At 27.1% G+C, this 24,114-nt stretch overlaps 1 protein-coding gene and 1 pseudogene across 2 annotated transcripts; both read left to right on the forward strand.

Moving 5' to 3' along the window:
* Nucleotides 1–3,528: 3,528 nt before the first annotated feature.
* On the forward strand, nucleotides 3,529–14,369 carry LOC145960471 (kynurenine/alpha-aminoadipate aminotransferase, mitochondrial). The gene is made up of 8 exons (XM_083079970.1): nucleotides 3,529–3,665; nucleotides 4,505–4,670; nucleotides 5,415–5,601; nucleotides 6,886–7,002; nucleotides 7,628–7,951; nucleotides 8,467–8,593; nucleotides 11,044–11,252; nucleotides 11,481–14,369. The coding sequence occupies exons 1-8, from the start codon at nucleotides 3,599–3,601 to the stop codon at nucleotides 11,556–11,558; spliced, it is 1,275 nt and encodes a 424-aa protein (XP_082936096.1). The 5' UTR covers nucleotides 3,529–3,598; the 3' UTR covers nucleotides 11,559–14,369.
* Nucleotides 14,370–15,012: 643 nt separating this feature from the next.
* On the forward strand, nucleotides 15,013–23,670 carry LOC145960472 (kynurenine/alpha-aminoadipate aminotransferase, mitochondrial-like; annotated as a pseudogene). Its single transcript, XR_014435373.1, has 8 exons — nucleotides 15,013–15,454; nucleotides 16,284–16,449; nucleotides 17,198–17,388; nucleotides 18,673–18,785; nucleotides 19,234–19,557; nucleotides 19,998–20,124; nucleotides 21,706–21,900; nucleotides 22,061–23,670. The product of XR_014435373.1 is annotated as a kynurenine/alpha-aminoadipate aminotransferase, mitochondrial-like (transcript).
* Nucleotides 23,671–24,114: the final 444 nt, after the last annotated feature.

Raw genomic sequence — 24,114 nt, forward strand, 5'->3', positions numbered from 1 at the left:
AACGCGGAAGCGCGAAAACGCGATGACGCGAGAAAGCTAAACGCGAAAACGCGGTAACGAGACGCCGCCGTCCGCGACACGTTGACGGCACCGACGACGGAAAGTCAACGACGCAATGTGTGTCCAACGCATTAAATGCACGTGCCGCATAAGAGCCATTGTGTGACTCGTGGCAATGCTGTGCTGGGTACTTAGCTTCCCCTTCAGGCTCCTTGAGATTTATCCTAAATAAAAAAATTTAAGATAAACCTCAAGGCACCATCCAAGTACTGAGCCACCCCACCGCGTCAAGGTGTACCCGTGGGGGGTTGTATTATATACATTGTTGATTGGTTATAATTATAATCCTATAGTATTACTTTTTATTTACACACACGTATATTTCTTTCCGTTCGATGTTTATATGAGATGAGGTCAAAATCATGTATCAATGTTATTGATCTTTCGATTTTATGATCCATGTTAATATGTGTATACTACATATCAACATAATTTTTATAAGGAATGTGTGTATAATTTTGACCTCTAAGAAATAAAATATTTATCTCATGAAATAGCAACCGTTTAATTAATAAATAATTTTAGCTCACATTTTAGGAAAAATTAAAGCATTGAATCTAATATATTTGACTCTGTAACCATTATTAAATAAATAAATATTAAAGGATCGAAGGATAGTAACGAAAATTATAATTTTTATTCTTGGTTAATTTTTATTTGCAATAATGGATGATTGCGCTAATAAAGAATTATCGTCATAATACAATCTCTTATTAAAAGTTTAATAATCGTTAATCGTAATAACCTTATTATTAGCGTATTATGTTCCGATACTAGTCGCGATCGCGTTTAGAAACAAAATTCGTTAATATACGAAGCGTCTCGCACCACTACTTTACTGCTCGAATGTCATTGTGTGAATGATAGGGAAAGCCGTGATACATAAACAATAGAGCGATACCTGCGTACGCCGTCAAGGCCGAACACTCTCTCTCTCTATGTTATTGATAATTTTTTGCCGGAATGCGTATTATGATATAGACTATACTCGAAATATTAAATTACTAATAGTATTTTAATTTACATTTAATTAAACGATTGATATATGATTAAATTTTTCGTTATGATAATTACTTGGATCTATGATATCTTCGATTGTTTCATTGCGATTTTTACAAAGTCAGATTTTACAATATAATTTTTAATTCTATACAGATACATATATGTACACACATCGACAAAAATGTGAATTGGAATATATCAAGAACGTGAATATATCAAGAGATAAACCGAGAGATATATCGAGGAATATATCGAAGGAAAAAATATTGCTACTAGCGCACTTTTGCCGACATATCTTGCATTCCACGATATCACTCACAGTGAAGAAAAAACAACAAATTTTTTTTTTATTTCTTTAAAACCTTTAAATTTATATTAAGATATAAAAATCAATCATATTATTTATTATTTATTTATTTTTAATTACATGCAGAATCAATTGCCATTAATGTAGAAATTTAAACTTTTATTAAATTTAAATTTTAGACAATCTACAATTTGTGACAAAAATCAAGATAAAATTTAATTTTATGTATCAAATAATTATAAGTATATAAATAGATCATAATATAATAGATATTCTTTATGTTCGCAATGTTATAATTTAAAGATTACATAAAAAGGAAAGAGTTAACTAAAAGAAAACTTAACGCAAGAAAAGGATGTTTTGATGCATAAAAGTAATCGACGCGTAATATGTTAACGTAATATGTTAACAGCCACACAATACACGATAATTTATAGAATTTATAGAAGAATGTATGCGTAGATATTTTATTGCTGTATATATTGTAAAAAAAGTTAAAACTATGACGCGCAATACATGAGAATTTTCGATGTCTTACATCTAAAATTAGAAATTGGTGCACATGGCTAATGAAATTCTATTCAAGTATCATTTATCATAATTCAGCAAACATAACTTATTTAAATCAAAAAAGTTGTTTATTTTTATCCCTCGTGATATTTTTAACTCAGCTTCCTATTGCATAAGACTATATTAATAGTTTGTTGAAGGAATGTAAACTTTGACATCTCTCATTTTTTTTCGTTGGAAAATTATCTACTGCCATTATTGAATCGAATGTCACTCGATTGAACCAATTGCAAAATCCGATTAGAGAAACAGATAGAATCAACATATTGAATTTATGTTCGACAAATAATGTTAACACGAACCTCGTTCTGTCGGTCACCGGAATAAAACTCGAAAGCCGAACAAATGTTCTGTTCGACGTGGGCTCCTTTTTTAACCGAGGTCGATCGAAAATCCACCCGACTGCCGATCAGCGCACGATCGATCGATCGATATCGAATAGAGCGTTTATCGGGCAGCATAATACAATAAGTTAAAATGTTATCCGGTGTTAAAGAAAAAAAAAACCAGCAAAAGCGATGAAAATAGTGACATACACGCTTACAAGTACACGTGGTTACATCTACACACACACACACACACACACACACACACACACACACACATACACACACATACAAGATGTTAATAAATTGGAGAATAAATGTTACGAGTATATTTCAAAATTTTTATTGCCTCTTCAGCATCTTCCCATAGATACTATTTAATGACACGATGAGTAAGAAATAAAATTTTCATCAGAACTCCCGATTAGTTTTTAAAATATGAGATAATAAAATCTTTAATATATATTTTTAATTATTAATGCCGCGTTATTGTTTTAATTTTTATATTTCAAAATATTGATAATCACGTCTTAGTAGTAGTTATAGTGGCATAGACACATTACATTTAAATGTTTAGAAAAAAATATTTCTTGAGATAGGATATATAATATGTGTGTGTGTGTGTGTGTGTGTGTGTGTGTGTGTGTGTATGTGTATGTGTATGTGCGTGCCGAGATAAGCTAATATCTCTCAAGAGATAAAAGTTTAAACATCGAGATAAGAGTATATCAATCATTTCATCATAAGGAATGAGATTTTCTTTCGAGGACATTTTAATAGATATTATAGATTATATTTCGAAATTATATTAGCGAATATATTTCAAAATAAATTTTTCAAATTCACATTATGACTATTTTTAACATTTCTAATTATTCTCTGGATTATTTATAAGTACTTTGATTTTCTAGCAAATCATAAAAAAATTGAGCGATATTAAATATCAAATTATTTTAATTTACTTATCTATCTTGCAACACATCTCTTGATACAATGCTTGAGCGACATGATTATATTTAAATATCTTTGCTCAAAATCTAAAAGTCCGGTTTGCAACTTATGACGTAATGATGTAATCTGCACTTGCGTTATATGAGCTCATATGATTAATTATGAAGTAAAGATAAAATTGTGAGATCTCTCTGTAAACACTGATATATCCAATTAAAAACTGGTATGATAACTGATATGATAACTGGTATGAACTGGTTTTATTATTTATTTAGTAATATAATAATGATTCGAGTCAGTCAACGACAAGTATTCGTAATCGCAAGAAGTGTCAGCGAGAGAATAAATTGTAACAGTTACCGTGCGCGATATAACTCTCATTATGGATTACACTAAATTCTATTCTAAAGTCGCCAATAGACGAAGAAACAACTTAATTAGACACTTGCGTAAGTTATCATTGTATTCATTTTCTGTGTTTGCATTTGCTCTTTTAGTTTTATACGAAATCGTATAAAAATGTTCTCCTTCAATTTTTTATATAATACATATATATTTTTATTCACATATTTCTTATACAATTACTTTCTTATTTTGGGAATTAAAAAATCGAAATTCGATATATTTAAGTTTAAGCAAATATATCGTTGGGTGAGACATGTAATAAAATGTTCTTACATTTTTTTGCGATATTTAATGCACTTTATATACTTATTGTTAGATTTTTTGGAAGTATATTTTTCAATAGAACCATTTATTTATATTATTATACTATATTATTATTATATTATTATTATATTATTATTATATTATTATATTATTATATTATCATATTATTATTATTATTATTATTATTATCGTATATTAATATTATTATTATCATCATCATATATTATTATTATATATATAATTATTATATTATTAGTATATTTTTAATGAAATTTATAGAAATAATGATAAAAAAGTGATATATACCCTCTATCATTCTATAAATCTTAAAACATTTGCAAAAACAAAGATATACACGTTTTAATGTCAACTTTGAATAGGAAACTACATAATAAATAATTTTAAACGCAAGAGCACCTTTTTAATTGATGGTGATGCTGGTCTCTTTAGTCAACGCGCGAATAACCGAGTCAACTTGATCAATCACATTCTTGATTTTGTTGATTTTGATAACATGAATGCGCAGCGCGAATTTAGAAATTAAGTTTGTACTTTTCTAAATAGAACTAATACATGGATACTAATCTAATGTTATATCACGTTTTGAATTTCAAATTAGATGATCTCTACTTATCGCATCCAAACGGTATATCTCTTGCTGGTGGTTTGCCAAATGTCGCTACATATCCTGTCGAAGATTTTTCTGTAATATACAAGCTCAACAATTTGATAAAATTTAGTAAGCCTGAATTGACTATAGCACTACAATATCAATCTACACAAGGGTAAGCAAAAAATATTAATACAAAATTAATACTTCACAATAATAAAATATAAAATATAAATAATATGTACACAGAAATATAAATAAAAGAAATAAAAAGTTTTTTACTTCTTTATATAAAAAACTTAATTTTTATTAAACATCAAATTAAAAATTAATTTTTCTAAAGTTAATTTAAATATTCTAACTCAATATTTCGCTCAACATTTTCGTATATAAAAAAGTCAAATTTGTTACGGATTTATCGAAAATTGCTATATACTTATCGCATTTCAATAATTTTTGGACTACAAATACAGCATACAATTAAATCGTAATACAAAAAATTGAAAAATTATAATAGAAATACAAATAGAAATAGAAATGTGTGTATAATATAGAAGATCGGGATATAAATTACGAATCAATGTATTATATTATGATTAAAATTATAATTTTTTAAAAATTGTATTAGCCGAATGTTAGATAAATTAAGTTTATTATTTGTTACATTTTATATTTATATTAATATTTAGTAAAAATATGTTATTCATTTTTAATAAATTTTTTTGTAATTGATATAATATTTTATCTATATATATAATTAATAATTTTATATTACTTGTCAATATATAATAAATATCAATATAACAAGAGAATAAATGTTTATTGCTTTATCTATAAATATATCTAGACACTTTTATTAATATATTCTAATATATCTGGATTGTACACTTTCTGTATACATATATTTATTTTTCTCAAGTTATAAACCGCTATTGGAAAAATGGAAGGAATTCCAAAAAACGTGGCATACACCAATGCAAAACAATTGGGATGTCGCAACGACTTGCGGTTCCCTGGACGGTTCCAGTAAAATCTTTGAAATGATGATCAACGAAAATGATCCAGTTTTACTCGAAACGCCAGCATATACTGGAATAATCGGAGCGGTTGGTAGTTTTAAAATAATATTCCGAGGAAATAATAAGTTTTAATAAAAATAGTTCATTTCTATCAAAAAGTAAAACACACGTCAAGTACATAAAAAAGAATCCAAACTTGTATATAATAAATAGGAGTTTGAAAAACAAAAAATTAAGACATACATGTACTAGCATTCTTTATCTATAAAACAAAAGTTTTTAACTCACCAATCGATGCACAGCAGCGGAGTTGACCATGTTGAGAAGCTACATTGATCTGCAACATACAAATATAAGATTCAGATTACAATATACAACACAATTACATACAGCAGCGCTCAAAATAACTAATATTAAAAAAAATTATTATAGCACGGATCGACTTTTCGATACGTATATATTCCGACAAAAAATTATTATGCTTTAGGGAGATATCATATAAAAGTATTCGTACCTCATTTTTATTTAAATTATTCAAAAGACGAATCACATAAATAAGAATAAACACACGCGCGATATATATTAATGAAAAATAATAAATTATTCACCCCAAGGTTGCTCCACCGCCGCTCGATGGGTTTCCTCCTTCGCTCAGGTTGTTAAAATTTGTTGCACTCACTCGCGAAAAAAATATAAAATATAATTCATTACTATTTATTATACGACATATATAAATATGAACGACACATTATAAATATGAACGCGCGATACTTTGCACGGCATTCTCGCACTCAAATACGTAACATTTTGCACGACTCTCTTGCACTTAAACGCGTAACACTTTACACGGCATTTCCAAATTTCATAATATCCATACAATCGTAATACCATATAATCGTGAAACAAAGATTAAGCAGAGGGCGACGAGATTGATACGAGTTCTAATTCTTGTCTTATTCAAATTTCAGAATCACTCGAACTTGCCTAAACACCCAATTTGTTATAAAATAAATTATTAAATTTACTACATATTAAATTATGTAATATAAATTACTAAATGTGTGTGTTTTATTCAATGTATTATGAATTAATTATTAATCGGTCGATAAATCAGCGCTCAGTCTCGGAAGATTATAAAAAATATTTATGATTTGAAAATCTTCTAATATTTATTAATAATGAATTATAATATAAAACAATTGACATTAATGTATTTAATGACTTAGAGCAATTTTATATATTGTATAGATATAATTGTACAAAATATATATGAATAATTATTAGTTAATTTAGCGATATCTGATATTTCTTTTGTAATAACAGATATATACGTTTTCCAGAGAAATTTTGAAAAATCTCTTTTATTTGCAGCTACTACCGCTGTCACCGGATATTATAGAGATCCATCAAGATAGCGAAGGGATCAATCCCGAAGAGATCGCCAAAGAATGCGAGCAGAGACTTGCGACTGGTAAACCGATGCCAAAAGTGAGTCAGAAGATTTGCAGTATCGAATAAAATATATCTCTTCTCGAAATCATAAAATAATAAGAAAATAATTATTTATATATATATCTCTTTGCTTTTTAATTTTTATCCTAAATCTTTATTCGCGAAATGCTTTTCGCTTCTAATTCGAAAGCTTCAACGTTTCTACTGATTATGCGAAGAGATCAATATCAAATACAAATTACTCGAATAACATGCTTATAGAAATTTATCTAAGCATCTTGATAACATTTTATGTAATCATTACACACACACACACACACACACACACACACACACACACACACACACACACACACAAATCCGTAAAAGATAAAACTCACAAATAACAAATAATTAACAATTAATTTTGCGTTGTTGTACACAAAATGACTGTGATTAGATAAAATGTTTTCAAAATGCTTTAATAATCTCAAAAATAATCTCAAAATTATTTTACTCACGTAGTTGATTCATAATCATGTCTTTTTAGTTTTTTTCCTTTTATCTTATAATATTCTTATACTTAATTTTTTATTTTAATTTTTCACCTGATTAATACGATCCAATATTAGAACATTATTTCTATTCATCAAAAATAAGTATAGTTTACTAAATTTTTCAGTTACTTTACATTAATCCAACGGGATCGAATCCTACAGGCGCCGTCTTGTCGGAGACCCGACGAAGGAAAGTGTACGAATTGGCGCAGAAATACAACTTTCTGATCGTCGAGGACGATCCTTACTACTTTGTTCACTTCTTAGATAAACAGCCCACGTCATTTTTCTCTCTCGACACTGACGGTCGCGTAATCAGATTGGATTCGATCAGCAAGATAATGAGCGCCGGGCTTCGCGTCGGAATCGTCACAGCTCACAAAGACATTGTGCAAAAACTGATTCTTCATATGGATAATTCTACTATACAAGCGTCATCTTTGTCCCAAGTAAGACTTTTAATACTGGTTAATTTATATATGTATATATTATTTTATATATAATATATTATTATTTTATATATTAATTTATATATATATATATATATATATATATATTTATAATTATTATAAATATAATAATTTATACTTATATAATCTAAAAATATAAATTATATAAATATTTAAAATGATATAAATTTATATATATATATATATATATATATATATATATATGTATATATTTATATATAATATATAATATAATATAAAATATTTTTATTTATATATATAATTATTTATCATCAAGCATGTCTTTAAAAAGAAAATTCTTTATTACGATTATCTTGCTTTACATTCACAACTTTGCTTTTCCATGAAATAAATTATTGATTATTGTAGTAATTGAATATTATTATATTTTTCAATCCAATATTTTATAGTTTTAGTATTTTAAACGTATATTTGAAGGTGAAGTTATTTTGTTGCTTATATGTCAAGTTGATTTATAACGATCTCCTTTGCAGATGCTTCTATACAAACTATTCGAAGTTTGGGAACCACAGAAATTCGAGGAACATTTCAAAGATATACAAAAGTTTTATCGGGAGCGACGTGACACAATGCTAGCCATGGTTGAAAAACATTTGACAGGTATTTCAGAAACTTATTGCAATAATTTTTATTGTTATAAATATTTAAATAGAATTTTATCGGAGATATTTATCGATTGTTTTAAAATATCAGAGTGATTTTAAAATACCGAATATTCTTTTCCTATATAGCCACTTTAGCTAATATAAAAATAATTCTTTTCATCTCAAATCATTTATTGTTATTATTATACTTTCTAATCGTTAACATTACATTTTGCAATAATTAATTTATTATTATTTAATTATTTTATTATTATTATTTTAGTAATTATTTTTAATTAATTATTAATTTACTTTTAATTAAAATTTCTCTTTCTCTTCCTACTCCCTCTCTCTCTCTCTCTCTCTCTATTGAAAAAAATCCACTTGATATAAAGTAAAAGATATAATAATGTAAAAAAGAATTAGTCTAAAATTTAGTTTGCTATAAAAAAATCATTTAATTTATATCTCGTTAAAATTTCAAACGTTCTTAAAAACTTTTAAATTTACTCATATTGTAAAAACTTTATTGATAAGATACGCAACAGCAAAGTTTTAGCGCACAATGTTGTGATTTATAAAGCATAAATATGTACATATTAAAAAATAGTGTCAATAAATAAGTAATAATTATACCTGTAAAAAAATAATTATAATTATACATGTAAACTAAATTTTTAATTCAACTTTTATTAATTAATTAAATTGAGATTATATAATTTGTATATACATTTTTTTTATCATAAATATTTTTAATAAAGAGAAATCAAATTTCCATATAAATAATTATAAGAATGTTATATATATATATATATATATATATATATATATATATATATATATACTTATTTACGTAAAGTTGTAAAATTACATGTTTAAAAAGATTTTAAATATTTAGAATAAAAGATAGGATATTTTATGTACATTTTATGTACATTTTATTTGCACAATATAAAATGAATTATTAATGTAAAGATTATGTTTCGAAAACGCCCCAAGTTAAAAAAAATCTGTAACATACGTAACGCGTAAGCTCTCTAAAAATTTCCAGTACTGGCAGTATATCGTATTATAGTCTGAGAGCAAATAATGTCAATAAGTGACAAATAATAAATTAAATAGATTGCAAATCGCTTACTTTAGATTAGTTTAGAGTTGTATCGTCGACACGAGATGTCATCAGGTTTTATCCTCTTGCTCATCTTTTGCTGCTTGCTTCTTCACGACACTCACTCGCGGCTATTACGCACAACACTCTTGATATTATTTGCACGCGACGCGTATTTCATTAATTATATTACGTCGAGAGAACAACTCAAAAAACTATGATTCGCTCGACGACATAATTATGCGATAGATTTCCATCGAACAAATAAGCATGTTAACATATCATCGATGTACAAATGTTGAATTTTTACTACGCGACAGATATGAAAATATGTCATTATTTACGTACTTGTCAGTATTTATGTACTTATTAATTAAATGCGTCACATATCGTCATTTGACTTAGAGTTGACCTCTCCTTCTCGCGACATTTTCTTAATAATGGAAAAATTCAAAAATGATCGTAATCGACGATTAGCGATTTTATTTCGATTCTACTTTAATCAATGCGATTAAAAGCGAGAGCGAGATACAATGGAACCATCCGAAGATATAAATAATATAATTCAAATTAAAAATTTCAAAACATTTCGAACGTATCAATCTTTCTTGCAAAATTATTACTACAAATAAATAAATAGCGCGAAATGCCATCTTTCGCAAATAATTGTCGTTTTGAGTCGTAGAAATTAATTATACGAGAATTATTAATAATCGTTAATTATTATAAACAAAAGAACATAATCGCGTTGAACATCCACTCGCAACGACGTTTCGAATAATAATGAGAAGACGAAGTATCCCTACTTGTCCGTATCCTGACCTATCGCCGCGCAAATGATAACAATCGTATATAAACAAAGCGCGCGTACGTCACAGAGAAAGAATGTCGAACGAATTAACTATACCATTGTCACCGCGAAATATTTAAACTATAATGTAGAGTAAATGAATATAAAATATTCTGTATTTGGTATCGGTTCTCTTGAACTTAAAATTAATTATTAATAAACATGTATATCGCGAGTTTTCGTTACTTCTCACTCAATGACTGCTATTGGTGTATATGCGGTTTTCATTTGAAAATGATGAATAAATTATACTTAAATATTATATATCCTAAAAATAAAACGCGCTAAATTTTAGCCGTGTCAATAATTTCAATGAGATTTTATTTTACATCGTTCAAAAGTCGATATTTTTATCGAAATGTTTCGGTGTTTTCATTTAGGAAATTTAATTCCAAATCAATCGAGTAATATGTAATAAGTAATTTTTTTATACACTGTATTTTTCATTCTAAATTTCTGTATTCAAAGTAGTTTTAAAATACTCACATGCAAAGTTAATATACCTTAGGTTTGGCGGAATGGTGCGTCCCGCAAGGTGGATTCTTTCTTTGGGTCAAGCTGATATCTATAGATAATGTAATGGATTTAGTGATGAAAAAATGCGTGCCTCAAGGTGCCGTCGTTGTTCCTGGAAATGCCTTTTACTATGATCCTTCAAAACCTAGTAAATACTTAAGATTGAGCTTCAGTTATTCCTCGCCGGAAGACATGGACAAGGTAAATTGTGAATTTATTTTGATTTTATATGTATATATATATATATATATATATATATATATATATATATATATATATATATACACACACACACACACACACATATGTACTCATATATATACATATATAAGAGCTATATTCACATTTTTATACACATAGAAAAATATATCAGAATAATTGGATTTTAAAAAAATATTTGATACAGCAATATTTTCTATCACTTTTCAGGGATTATCTATAATAGCTAAAATAATACGTGAAGAAGTAGCGAAGAAAAATAATGTTGAAGGAGCATGTTACATGTGAAAGAATTTTTATTGTCACGTACATATTATCTAAAGTTAAGTATTTTTTTATTATATATATAAAATTTCTTAACAAAATAATAACTTCTCTCTTTACAATAATTTACAATTTCTGTTTTACGATTTCTTGATTTAAAGAGAGAATATTTTCAAAATAAATCATTTTAAAAGATATATTTTAAAGAAACTATCTATAAAATATTAGAAAATATATATTTTGTTAAGAAAATTATAGAAATAAAGCCAGTTACATTAAATATCTCCACTTATTATACATATTATATTTTGTATACTTGTGTTGGTAAGATCAATAAGTAATCGTATACTTTTAGAAATCCTCTAATAAGATTTCTGTACTTTTAAATGTTTAAATACCATCTACATATCGAAAAGCTCTATGATCGGTAACTTACTTTTCAAATTTTTCTGAGTACGGTTTATATCTTACTCTACTTGTATTGTACTCTACTTGAACGGAATACTCTATTAATTAATAACAGTATTAATTTCATAATTTCATTATTAAAATAAGGAGCTATAAATCAAATTAGCTTAAGTGATAAACATAGAAGTTTTTGTTGTAGAAACGTTTAATGTATTAATCATAATATACGTTCCTACGAATATGATTGAAATATGATTATAACTTGTAAAAATTAAATTACACATAAATTAAATATTCAAGTATTTATATCAAAGGATTCAAAGCTGTCGGTAATATCAATACTCTCCGAATAATTTTAGCCAGAATTGGAGGACTTTAACCCTCAGAACGTATAATATCGATCTGGTGGTACCGCCGTTAAGGTATCACCTAAAAATACGTCTTTATTTTAATAAATAATTAATTTGTACAATATTTGTACAATATTTTTGTCTTCTTAATGTTATTTTAATTTATTGCATTCGTGGATTCTAAATTAGAATTATGCGAAATGTGCGCTTTTACGCTTTATTACATTATAAAAAAACTGGAAAAATGAATGCGGTAATGTCTTAAACTGAATGAAAATTTTATTGATTAGAGTAGTCATAAGACTTCATTTAAGAAAGTATTGTATTTCAAATTTTATAACATTCTTTGCTAATTATTTATATAGAGCTATGAAAAATTTTTTAAATTTGTAAATATATTTCGCAATATTTTTGATAAGATAAACTTGTAATATGTTTTAAATATAATTGAAATGTGAACAGAAATTATCAACTGAATTAACATTAATATAATAATTATAATATCACTTTTTATAGTCGAGAATTAAAAGAATATATGTATGTAATGTGCAAACATTTACTTCTTATGTGATTGCTTTAATCACAATATATCAATAATATATCAAGTATGCCTTTAATAGACAGAGTTTGAAAATGCTCGAAATTATAACGCTATAAATGCGTGTGTGAGTTTAGAAATATATGACAGATTATTTGACATTTGTTATGACGGAATATTTTATATGTATGTTATATGTGTTATACTAATATAATTTAGAAATTTAGATAATTTAGATAATTTAGAATAAATCATTGTCAAGAAAAAAAAGATAAGCATGCCTGAAAATAATACAAATGACAATTTATAAATGATTTACCACATATTGTTGCTCCGTACGTTGTCCGTTTTTTTTTTTGCATTCTCGATCTCCTTTATCTTTCTTGTTCATCTTGTGTTATTCTTTTGTGACACTCACACTCGCTCTCGAAAACACGTTTAATTACAGTTAATCATATGCGCAGCGGTCGCGGAGATACTTTGCATAACACTTCCGATCACGGAATAATCACACGAAATACGTATTTTATTATATCATAAGAGAACATGGGAGAAATATAATATTCGTTTATATGAGAGGGGTCAAAATCATGTTATTGTCAATATCAATGTTATTGATCTTTCGATTTTATGAGCCATTAATATGTATATACTACACATTATATAACAATAGAAATAGTATTTAAAAGGAATGCGTGTATAATTTTGACCTCTCTCATATAAACATCAAACGAATAAAATATTTATCTCATAAAATAGCAATCGTTTAATTAATAATTTATGCTCACATTTTAGAAAAATTTAAAGCATTGAATCTAATATATTTCACTCTGTGACCATTATTAAATAAATAATTATTAAAGGATCGAAGGATAGTAACGAAAATTATAATTTTTATGTCTTTTTATAAGTCTTTTGCCCAATGAGAACTCCCTGTTCAAAATCTCAGATTCTTCTCAATTAAAATCGTGACCAAATTCAAGTCTAATTGGGCCAAAGAGTTCTCCGAGATGCTGTTTATCAAGCGCCAAAAAAATAGCTTGAACTTACAGAGTGATATGGAGGGTTTGCATCATGCATTTGCGACGATAGTCTATAATTTATCGAAAATATAAAGCGTTCGTTTTATATTTATATGTTTGTTATCATTCAGTCATCTGAGTTTGTTGTTGAGTCATGTTTCTGACATAGACTTATAGAAATAGACTGCGTATCCTTGTACAAGAGACTGTTTTAAACATTAGAAAGAGAGAGCGATAGCGGTCGGATCTCTTTCTCTTTCGCATCGTTGAAGGAGAGGGGATAGCGCGCGATCGATCGATCGATATTGAATAGAGCGTTTATTAGGCAGCGTAATATAATAAGTTAATATTTTATCTGAAATTTAAAGGAAAAAAAACCAGCAAAAAAAGGCGATGGAAATAGTGACATACATGCTTACAAATATACGTGGTTATATCCACACACCCAAACAGATATATACACACATACACATACATACACACACGTACAAGATGTTAATAAACTGGAAAATAAATGTTACAAGTATATTTCAAAATTTCTATTGTCCCTTTAGCACCTTTCCATAGATATTATTTAATGACACAACGAGTAAGAAATAAAATTCTCATCAGAACCCCTGATTAGTTTTCAAAGTATAAGATAATAAAATCTTTAATATTGATTTTTAATTATTAATGCCGCGTTATTGTTTTAATTTTTATATTTCAAAATATTGATGATCACATCTAAACGTTTGGAAAAAAATATTTCTTGAGATAGGATATATAATAATAGAATATATAACAATATGTTTGTGTGTGTGTGTGTGTGTGTGTGTGTGTGTGTGCGCGCGCGTGCCGAGCTAATATTTCTCAAGAGATAAAAGTCTAAACATCGAAATAAAGATTAATCATTTTATCATAAGGAATGAGATTTTCTTTCGAAAACATTTTGATAGATATTATAGATGCGAATATTTTTTCAAAATAAATTTTTCAAATTCACATTATGACTATTTTTAAAATTTTTAATTATTTTCTGAATTATTTATAAGTACTTTGATTTTCTAGCAAATGATAAAAAAATTGAACGATATTAAATATCAAATTATTTTAATTTATTTATCTATGTTGTAACGCATCTCTTGATACAATGCTTGAGCAATGTGATTATATTTGAGTATCTTTGCTCAAAATCTAGAAATTTTGGTTCGCAACTTTATAACGTAAAAAATGTAAGAACTGTAAATGTAACTGTAAATGTCTCTTCAACGTGTGAATGACTGAATCACCTTGATCAATCACATTCTTGATCTTGTTGATTTTGATGTAATCTCCACTTGCGTTTAGCTCATATCATTGATTATGAAGTAAAGATAAAATTGTGCAGTCTCTCTGTAAACACTGATATATCCAATTAGAAGTTGATACTAACGTTTTATGAGTAATATACATTGATTCGAGTCAGTCGACGACAAGTATTTGTAATCGCAAGATGTGTCAGTGAGTGAATAAGCACAATTGTAACAGTTACCGTGCGCGATATAACTCTCATTATGGATTATACTAAATTCTATTCTAAAGTCACCAATAGACGAAGAAACAACTTAATTTTACACTTGTGTAAGTTATCATTGTATTCATTTTCTGTGTTTGCTTTTGCTCTTTCAAAGTTTTATACAGAATCGTATAAAAGTGTTCTCCTTCAATTTTTTATATAATACATATATATTTTTATTCACATATTTTTTATACAATTACTTTCTTATTTTGGGAATTAAAAAATTGAAATTCGATATTTAATTTTAAGCAAATATTCGTTGGGTGAGACATGTAATAAAATGTTCTTACATTTTTTGTGATATTTAATGCACTTTATATACTTATTGTTAGATTTTTTGGAGGTATATTTTTCAATAGAAGTATTTATTTATGTTATTATATTATATTATTAGTATAGCATTATTATATTATTATTATAATTATATTATTATATTATTATATTATCATATTATTATTATTATTATTATCATATATTATTATTATATATATAATTATTATATTATTAGTATCTTTTTAATGAAATTTATAGAATAGGAAATAATGATAAGAAGTGATATATACTCTCTATCATTCTATAAATTTTAACACATTTACAAAAACAAAAATATACATGTTTTAATTCCAACTTTAGGAAAATATATAATAAATAATTTTAAACGCAAGAGCACCTTTTTAATTGATGGTGAGGCTGGTCTCTTCAGTCAACGCGCGAATGACCGAATCATCTTGATCACATTCTTGATCTTGTTGATTTTGAAAGTATGAATACGCAACGCGCGTATTCATACAAATTCAGAAATTAAGTTTATCCTTTTCTAAATAGAACTAATACATGGATATTAATCTAATGTTAATCTAATGTTATATCGCGTTTTAAATTTCAAATTAGATGATCTCTACATGTCGCATCCAAACGGTATATCTCTTGCTGGTGCTTTCCCAAGTGCCGCTACATATCCTGTTGAAGATATTTCCGTGACATACAAACTCGACAATTTGATAAAATTTAGCAAGCCTGAAGTGACTGCAGCGCAGCAATATCATTCTGCACAAGGGTGAGCAAAAATATTAATAAACAAAATTAATGCTTCACAACAATAAAATGAATAAGTATATACAGAAAAAGAAGATTTGAATTTGTCAAATTTTAACTTGTTATATTTTCTAAACTAATGCCGTCCCCCACTTATTTTTTGCGGGAAATTACTCAGAACAATCTCTTCTATAACATATTCAAACGGCGATAAAATCGGTGCTGTGTAACCTTTTATGCATTTTTACCAAAAATTAATTTTTCTAAAATTAGTTTAAATATTCTAACTCGATATTTCCCTCAACATTTTCACATATAAACAAAGTCGAATTTGTTACGGATTTATCGAAAATTGCTATATACTTATCGCATTTTAATAATTTTTGGACTACAAATATAGCATGCAATAGAGACATATATCAGGAATCAATGGAATGTATTACGATTAAAATTATAATTTTTTAAAAATTGTATTAGCCGAATCTTAGATAAATTAAGTTTATTATTTCTTACATTTTATATTTATATTAATATTTAATAAAAATTTATTATTAATTTTTAATAATTTTTTTTTAAATTTATGTAATATTTTGTCTATATATATAATTAATAATTTTATATTACTTATCAATATGTAATAAACATCAATATAATAACGAAAGAATAAATGTTTATTACTTTATCTATAAATATATCTAGACATTTTTATTAATATATATTCTAATATATCTGGATTGTACACATTTCCGTATATATTTATTTTTCTCAAGTTATAAACCACTATTGGAAAAATGGAAAGAATTCCAAAAAATGTGGCATACACCAATGCAAAACAATTGGGATGTCGCAATAACGTGCGGTTCCCTGGAGGGTTCCAGTAATATCTTTGAAATGATGATCGACGAAAATGATCCAATTCTACTCGAAACGTCAGCATATTCTGGAATAATCGGAGCGATTGGTAGTTTTAAAATAATATTCCGAGGAAATAATAAGTTTTAATAAAAATAGTTCATTTCTATCTCTTCTCAAAAAGTAAAACACATGTCAAGTACATAAAAAAGAATCCAAACTTGTATGTAATAAATAGGAGTTTGAAAAACAAAAAATTAAGACATACATGTAGCATTCTTTATCCATAAAACTAAAGTTTTTCACTCACCGATCGATGCGCAACAGCGGATTGACCATGTTGAGAAGCTACATTGATCTGTAACATACAAATATAAGATTCAGATTACAATATACAACACAATTACATACAGCAGCGCTCAAAATAACTAATATTTAAAAAAATTATTATAGCACGGATCGACTTTTCGATACGTATATATTCCGACAAAAAATTATTATGCTTTATGGAGATATCATATAAAAGTCTTCGTACCTCATTTTTATTTAAATTATTCAAAAGACGAATCACATAAATAAGAATAAACACACGCGCAATATATATTAATGAAAAATAATAAATTATTCACCCCAAAATTGCTCCACCGTCGCTCGATGAGTTTCCTCCTTCGCTCATGTTGTTAGAATTTGTTGCACTCACTCGCGAAAAAAATATAAAATATAATTTATTAATATTTATTATACGACATGTATAAATATGAACGACATATTATAAATATGAACGCGCGATACTTTGCACAGCATTCTCGCACTCAAATACGTAACATTTTGCACGACTCTCTTGCACTTGAACGCGTAACATTTTACACGGCATTTCCGAATTTCATAATATCCATACAATCGTAATACCATATAATCGTGAAACAAAGATTAAGCAGAGGGAGACGAGATTGATACGAGTGGAGCTTCTAATTCTTGTCTTATTCAAATTTCAGAATCACTCGAACTTGCCTAAACACCCAATTTGTTATAAAATAAATTATTAAATTTACTACATATTAAATTATGTAATATAAATTACTAAATGTGTGTTTTATTCAATGTATTACGAATTAATTATTAACCAGTCGATAAATCAGCGCTCTCAGTCCCGGAAGATTATAAAAAATATTTATGATTAGAAAATTTTGTTCTAATATTTATTAATAATTGAATTATAATATAATAAAACAATTGACATTAATGTATTTAATGAACTGAAGCAATTTCATATTATAGTTATAATTGTGCAAAGAATATAATTATTAGTTAATTTAGCGATCTTTCTTTCGTAAAAACAGACATATACATTTTCTAAACAAGTTCTCAAAAATTTCTTTTTATTTGCAGTTAGTACCGCTGTCACCGGATATTATAGAGATCAATCAAGATGCCAAAGGAATCATTCCCGAGGAGATTGCTAAAGAATGCGAGCAGAGACTTGCGACTGGTAAACTGATGCCAAAAGTGAGTCAAAAGATTTGCGGTATCAAATAAAATATATTTCTTCTTGAAATCTTAAAATAATAATTTATCTTCGCATTTCAATTTTCATCCTAAATCTTTATTTGTGACATGCTTTCCGCTTTTACTTCTAATTCAAAAGCTTCAACGTTTCCACTGAGAAGAGATCAATATCAAATACAAATTACTCGAATAACATGCTTATAGAATTTATCAAAGCATTTTGATAACATTTTATGTAATCATACACACACATCACATACAAATCCGCAAAAGATAAAACTCGTAACAAATAATTAACAATTAATTTTGCGTTTTTGTATGCGAAATGTGATTACATAAAATGTTATCAAAGTGTTTTGATTTTAATTTTTCATCTGAATAATATAATCTAATATTAGAACATTATTTCTACTAATCAGAAACAAGCATAGTTTAATAAATCTTTCAGTTACTTTACACTAATCCGACGGGAGCAAATCCTACAGGCACCGTCTTGTCGGAGACCCGACGAAAAAAAGTGTACGAATTGGCGCAGAAATACAACTTTCTGATCGTCGAGAACGATCCTTACTACTTTGTTCACTTCTTAGATAAACAGCCCACGTCATTTTTCTCTCTCGACACTGACGGTCGCGTAATCAGATTGGATTCGATCAGCAAGATATTGAGCACGGGGTTTCGCATCGGGGTCGTCACAGCCCACAGAGACATTGTGAAGAAACTGATTCTTCATATGGACAATTCTACTATACAAGCGTCATCTTTGTCCCAAGTAAGACTTTTAATACTGGTTAACTTATATATATTATTTTATATATAATATATAATTATTTTATATATTAATTTATATATAAAGATTTATATTTATAATTATTATAAATATAATAATTTATATCCATAATTTATATACATAATCAAAAAATATAAATTACGTAAATATGTGAAATAATATATAATATAATATATATATATATATATATATATATATATATGTATATATAATTATTTACAATCAAGCATGTCTTTAAAAAGAAAATTCTTTATTACGATTATCTTTTCATGGAATAAATTATTGATTATTGTAGTAACTGAATATTATTATATGTTTCAACCTCGATATTTTATATTTTTAGTATTTTAAACATAAATTTGAAGAGAAAGAAATGATTTTGCGTAAATGTCAAGTTGATTTATAATCGATCTCCTCTGCAGATGTTTCTATACAAATTATTCGAAGTTTGGGGACCACAGAAATTGGAAAAATATTTCAAAGATATACAAAAGTTTCATCGGGAGCGACGTGACATAATGCTAGCCATAGTTGAAAAACATTTGACAGGTATTTCAAACATTTATTGCAATAATTTTTATTGTTATAAAGATTTAACTAGAATTTTATCGGAGATATTTATCGATTATTTTAAAATATTAGAGTGGTTTTAAAATACCGAATATTCTTGTGATCCTATATAGCCACTTTGGCTAATATGAAAATAATTCTTTTTATCAAATCAGTTATTATTACTTTTCAATCATTAAATTAACATTACATTTTTCAATAATTAATTTATTAGTATTTAATTAATTTATTATTATTATTATAGTAATTTATTTTAAATTAAAATTTCTCTTCCTCCCCCCTCTCTCTCTCTCTCTCTATTGAAAAAAATCCACTTATTAAATAAAAAATATAATATTGTTTAAAAAAAAATTAGTCTAAAATATAATTTGCTATAAAAAATCATTTATTTTATATCTCGTTAAAGTTTAAAGCGTTCTTGAAAACTTTTAAATTTGCTCATATTAAAAAAACCTTATTGATAAAATAGCAAAGATATAGCGCACAATGTGGTGATTTATAAAGCATAAATATGTATATATTAAAAAGTAGTGTCAGTAAATAATTAATAATTAAAAAAATAATTATAGCATGTAAATTAAATTTTTAATTCGACTTTAATTAATTAATTAAATTATGATTATATAATTTGTATATAAATTTTGTATGTAAATTTTTTTAATCATAAATATTTTTAATTCTATAAAATATGTATAGATAAAGAAATCAAATTTCCATATAAATAATTATAAAAATATAAATAATACAATGCATATTTAAAACTTCAAAACATTTCGAACGTATCAATCTTTCTTGCAAATTTATTACTACCTCAAATAAATAAATAGCGCGAAGTCTTTTGTAAATAATTGTCGTAGAAATTGGTTAATTACACGAGAATTAATAATAATCATTAATTATTATAACTAAAAGAACGTAATCGCGTTAAACATCCACTCGCAACGGCGTTTCGAACAATAATGAGAAGACGAAATACCCCTACCTGTCCGTCCGAGTCTATCGCCGCGCAAATGACAACAATCGTATATAAACAAAGCGCGCGTACGTCACAGAGAAAGAATGTCGAACGAATTAACTATACAATTGTCACCGCGAAATATTTAAACTATAATGTAGAGTAAATGAATATAAAATATTCTGTATTTGTATCGGTTCTCTTGAACTTAAAATTAATTATTAATAAACATGTATATCGCGACTTTTCATTACTTGGATCACTCAATGACTGCGATTAGTATATTACTATGCAAATTTCCTTTGAAAAAATGCTGAATAAATTATATTTAAATATTACATATCCTAAAAATAAAACAAGCGCTAAATTTTAGCGCAACAACTTCAACGAGATTTTATTTTACATCGTTCAAAAATCGATATTTTGAAATGTTTCGGGGTTTTCATTTAGAAAATTTAATTCCAAATCAACCGAGTAATATGTAATAAGTAATTTTTTTATATAGTGTATTTTTCACTAATGTATTTTTTTACTCTAAATTTCGATATTCAAAGTAGTTTTAAAATATATGTTGTACACATGCAAAGTTAATATATGTATCTTAGGTTTGGCGGAATGGTACGTGCCGCAAGGTGGATTATTTCTTTGGGTCAAGCTGACGTCTATAGATAATGTACTGGATTTAGTGATGAAAAAATGCGTGCCTCGTTGTTCCTGGAAATGCCTTTTACTATGATCCTTCAAAACCTAGTAACCACTTAAGAATTAGCTTCACTATCTCGCCGGAAGATATGGAAAAGGTAAATTATGAATTTATTTTGATTTTATATGTATATATACATATGTACACATGTATATATACATATTAGAGCTATATTCACATTTTTATAGAAAAATGTATTAGAATAATTGAATTTTAAAAAAATATTTGATACAGCAATACTTTCTATCACTTTTCAGGGAATATCTATAATAGCCAAAATAATACGCGAAGAAGTAGCGAAGAAAAATAATGTTGAGGGAGCATGTTGCATGTGAAAGGATTTTTATTGTCGCATACGTATCTAAAGTTAAAAATACTTATCTAAAGAGTTAAGTATTTTTTTAATATATATAATTTCTCTTAACAAAATAATAACTTATCTTTACAATAATTTACAATTTCTGTTTTACGATTTCCTAATTTACAGAGAGAATATTCTCAAAATAAATTTTAAAAGATATATTTTAAAGAAGCTGCCTATAAAATATTAGAAAATATATATTCTATTAAGGAAATTATAGAAATAAAGATAGTTACATTAAATATCTCCACTTATTATACATATTACATTTTGTATACTTGTGTTGTTAAGATCGATAAGTAATTGTGTATTTTTAGAAATCCTCTAATAAGGTTTCTGTACTTTTAAAACGTCGAATGCCATCTACACATCGAAAAGCTGTGATCGGTAACTTACTGACAAATTTTTCTGAGTACGGTTTAATATCTTACTCTACTTGTATATGAACGGAATGCTCTATTAATTAATAACAGTATTAATTTCAAAATTTCGTCATCAAAATAAGGAGCTATAAATCAAATCAGCTTAAGTGATAAACACAGAAAGTTTCTGTTGTAGAAACGTTTAATATATCAATCATAGATACGTATATACGTTCCTACGAATATGATTGAAATATGATTATAACTTGTAGAAATTAAATTACACATAAATTAAATATTCAAGTATTTATATCAAAGGATTCAAAGCTGTCGGTAATGTCAATACTCCCCGAATAATTTTAGCCAGAATTGGAGGACTTTAACCCTCAGAACGTATAATATCGATTTGATGGTACCGCCATTAAGGTGCTATCTAAAAATACGTCTTTTATTTTAATAAATAATTAATTTGTACAAGATTCGTACAATATTTTTCTCCTCTTAATGTTATTTTAATTTATTGCATTCGTGGATTCTAAATGAAGAATTATTGTACGCTTTTTTTACGCATTATAAAAAACTGGAAAAATTAATGTGGTAATTTAGCAGACTTATATGACCCTAAACGATTGACTCGAAAGATAAAATGTCAGCATCGCGTTATCAGCGAGCCGTAATGCATACATTGTAATTAGATCGATATCATTGTGTTTTGTAATAATACATAATAATTTGTTACGATAACACAAACATACATTTCATACGTGAATCTCTCTTCCTATTTATATTCATGAATTTATTTTTATTTGATTTAAAGCTTTGATAATGATTAAATATGTAAACAAATCAATATCTTCTTGTCGAGAGACATATTTTCTTAGAGATATATTTAAATTTCACATACTATCCTATATTAGATTATAAGCAAGAGAGACAGTTATAATGCTTTTAAAGTTACATTCATACTCACGTATCGATTCTTAAATGAAGCAAGAGAGGTCTTTTCACCCCGTACCGAGGGTGCGATATCGATAGGAGATGTCGCTTCAATCGAGGATGCTGTCAAAAATTTGACATTTAGTAAACATGCGAATTTTTTCATAGATAAACAGAGATAAATAGAGATAAACTAAATAGTGTACTATCGGAATAAAAGACAAAAATAGAGTAGTTTATAACGTTGTTTATTTTTTCCATCGAATCTTCTTCGTTTATCGAGATTCGCGTCGCTGTAGCGGTAAAAAATCCATTATTTTTAATCTAATAGGTATAACGCACTATTAATTAAAGGTCTTATATAGACGACGATTTGCTGCAATATTTGTTCCACATCCTCGGCAATTGCTATCCTTTCCTTTCGGGGGTCAACGCTCACCAATCGCGTTTCCCCGAGGGCGACAAATTGTCCCCACTCTCTTACCTCGGTGCGACACTTATAGAGAATTAATAGCAGCTTTTATTGCGAGTTCTCTGCAAAGTAACCGGCGAAATTGCCAAAAAAGTTTAAGTCGATCTATGACGACGACGACGACGACGACGACGACGACGAAGCAACGCAGGCGCAAACGTGCCGTTTCCATGGCATCCT

The sequence above is a fragment of the Camponotus vicinus genome, unplaced genomic scaffold, assembly GCF_025532165.1.
Source record: "Camponotus vicinus isolate PSW18456_S1 unplaced genomic scaffold, iyCamVici1.0 SCAF_10, whole genome shotgun sequence".
NCBI classification, from domain to species: Eukaryota; Metazoa; Arthropoda; class Insecta; order Hymenoptera; family Formicidae; genus Camponotus; species Camponotus vicinus.

What these genes read in the sequence shown, in the direction of transcription:
- LOC145960471 (XM_083079970.1), top strand. Translation starts at nt 3,599, where the DNA reads ATGGATTACACTAAATTCTATTCTAAAGTCGCCAATAGACGAAGAAAC. An exon ending in CAACTTAATTAGACACTTGC is followed by an intron (nt 3,666 to 4,504) that starts GTAAGTTATCAT and finishes ATTTCAAATTAG; the next exon opens with ATGATCTCTACTTATCGCAT. An exon ending in CTGGTAAACCGATGCCAAAA is followed by an intron (nt 7,003 to 7,627) that starts GTGAGTCAGAAG and finishes TAAATTTTTCAG; the next exon opens with TTACTTTACATTAATCCAAC.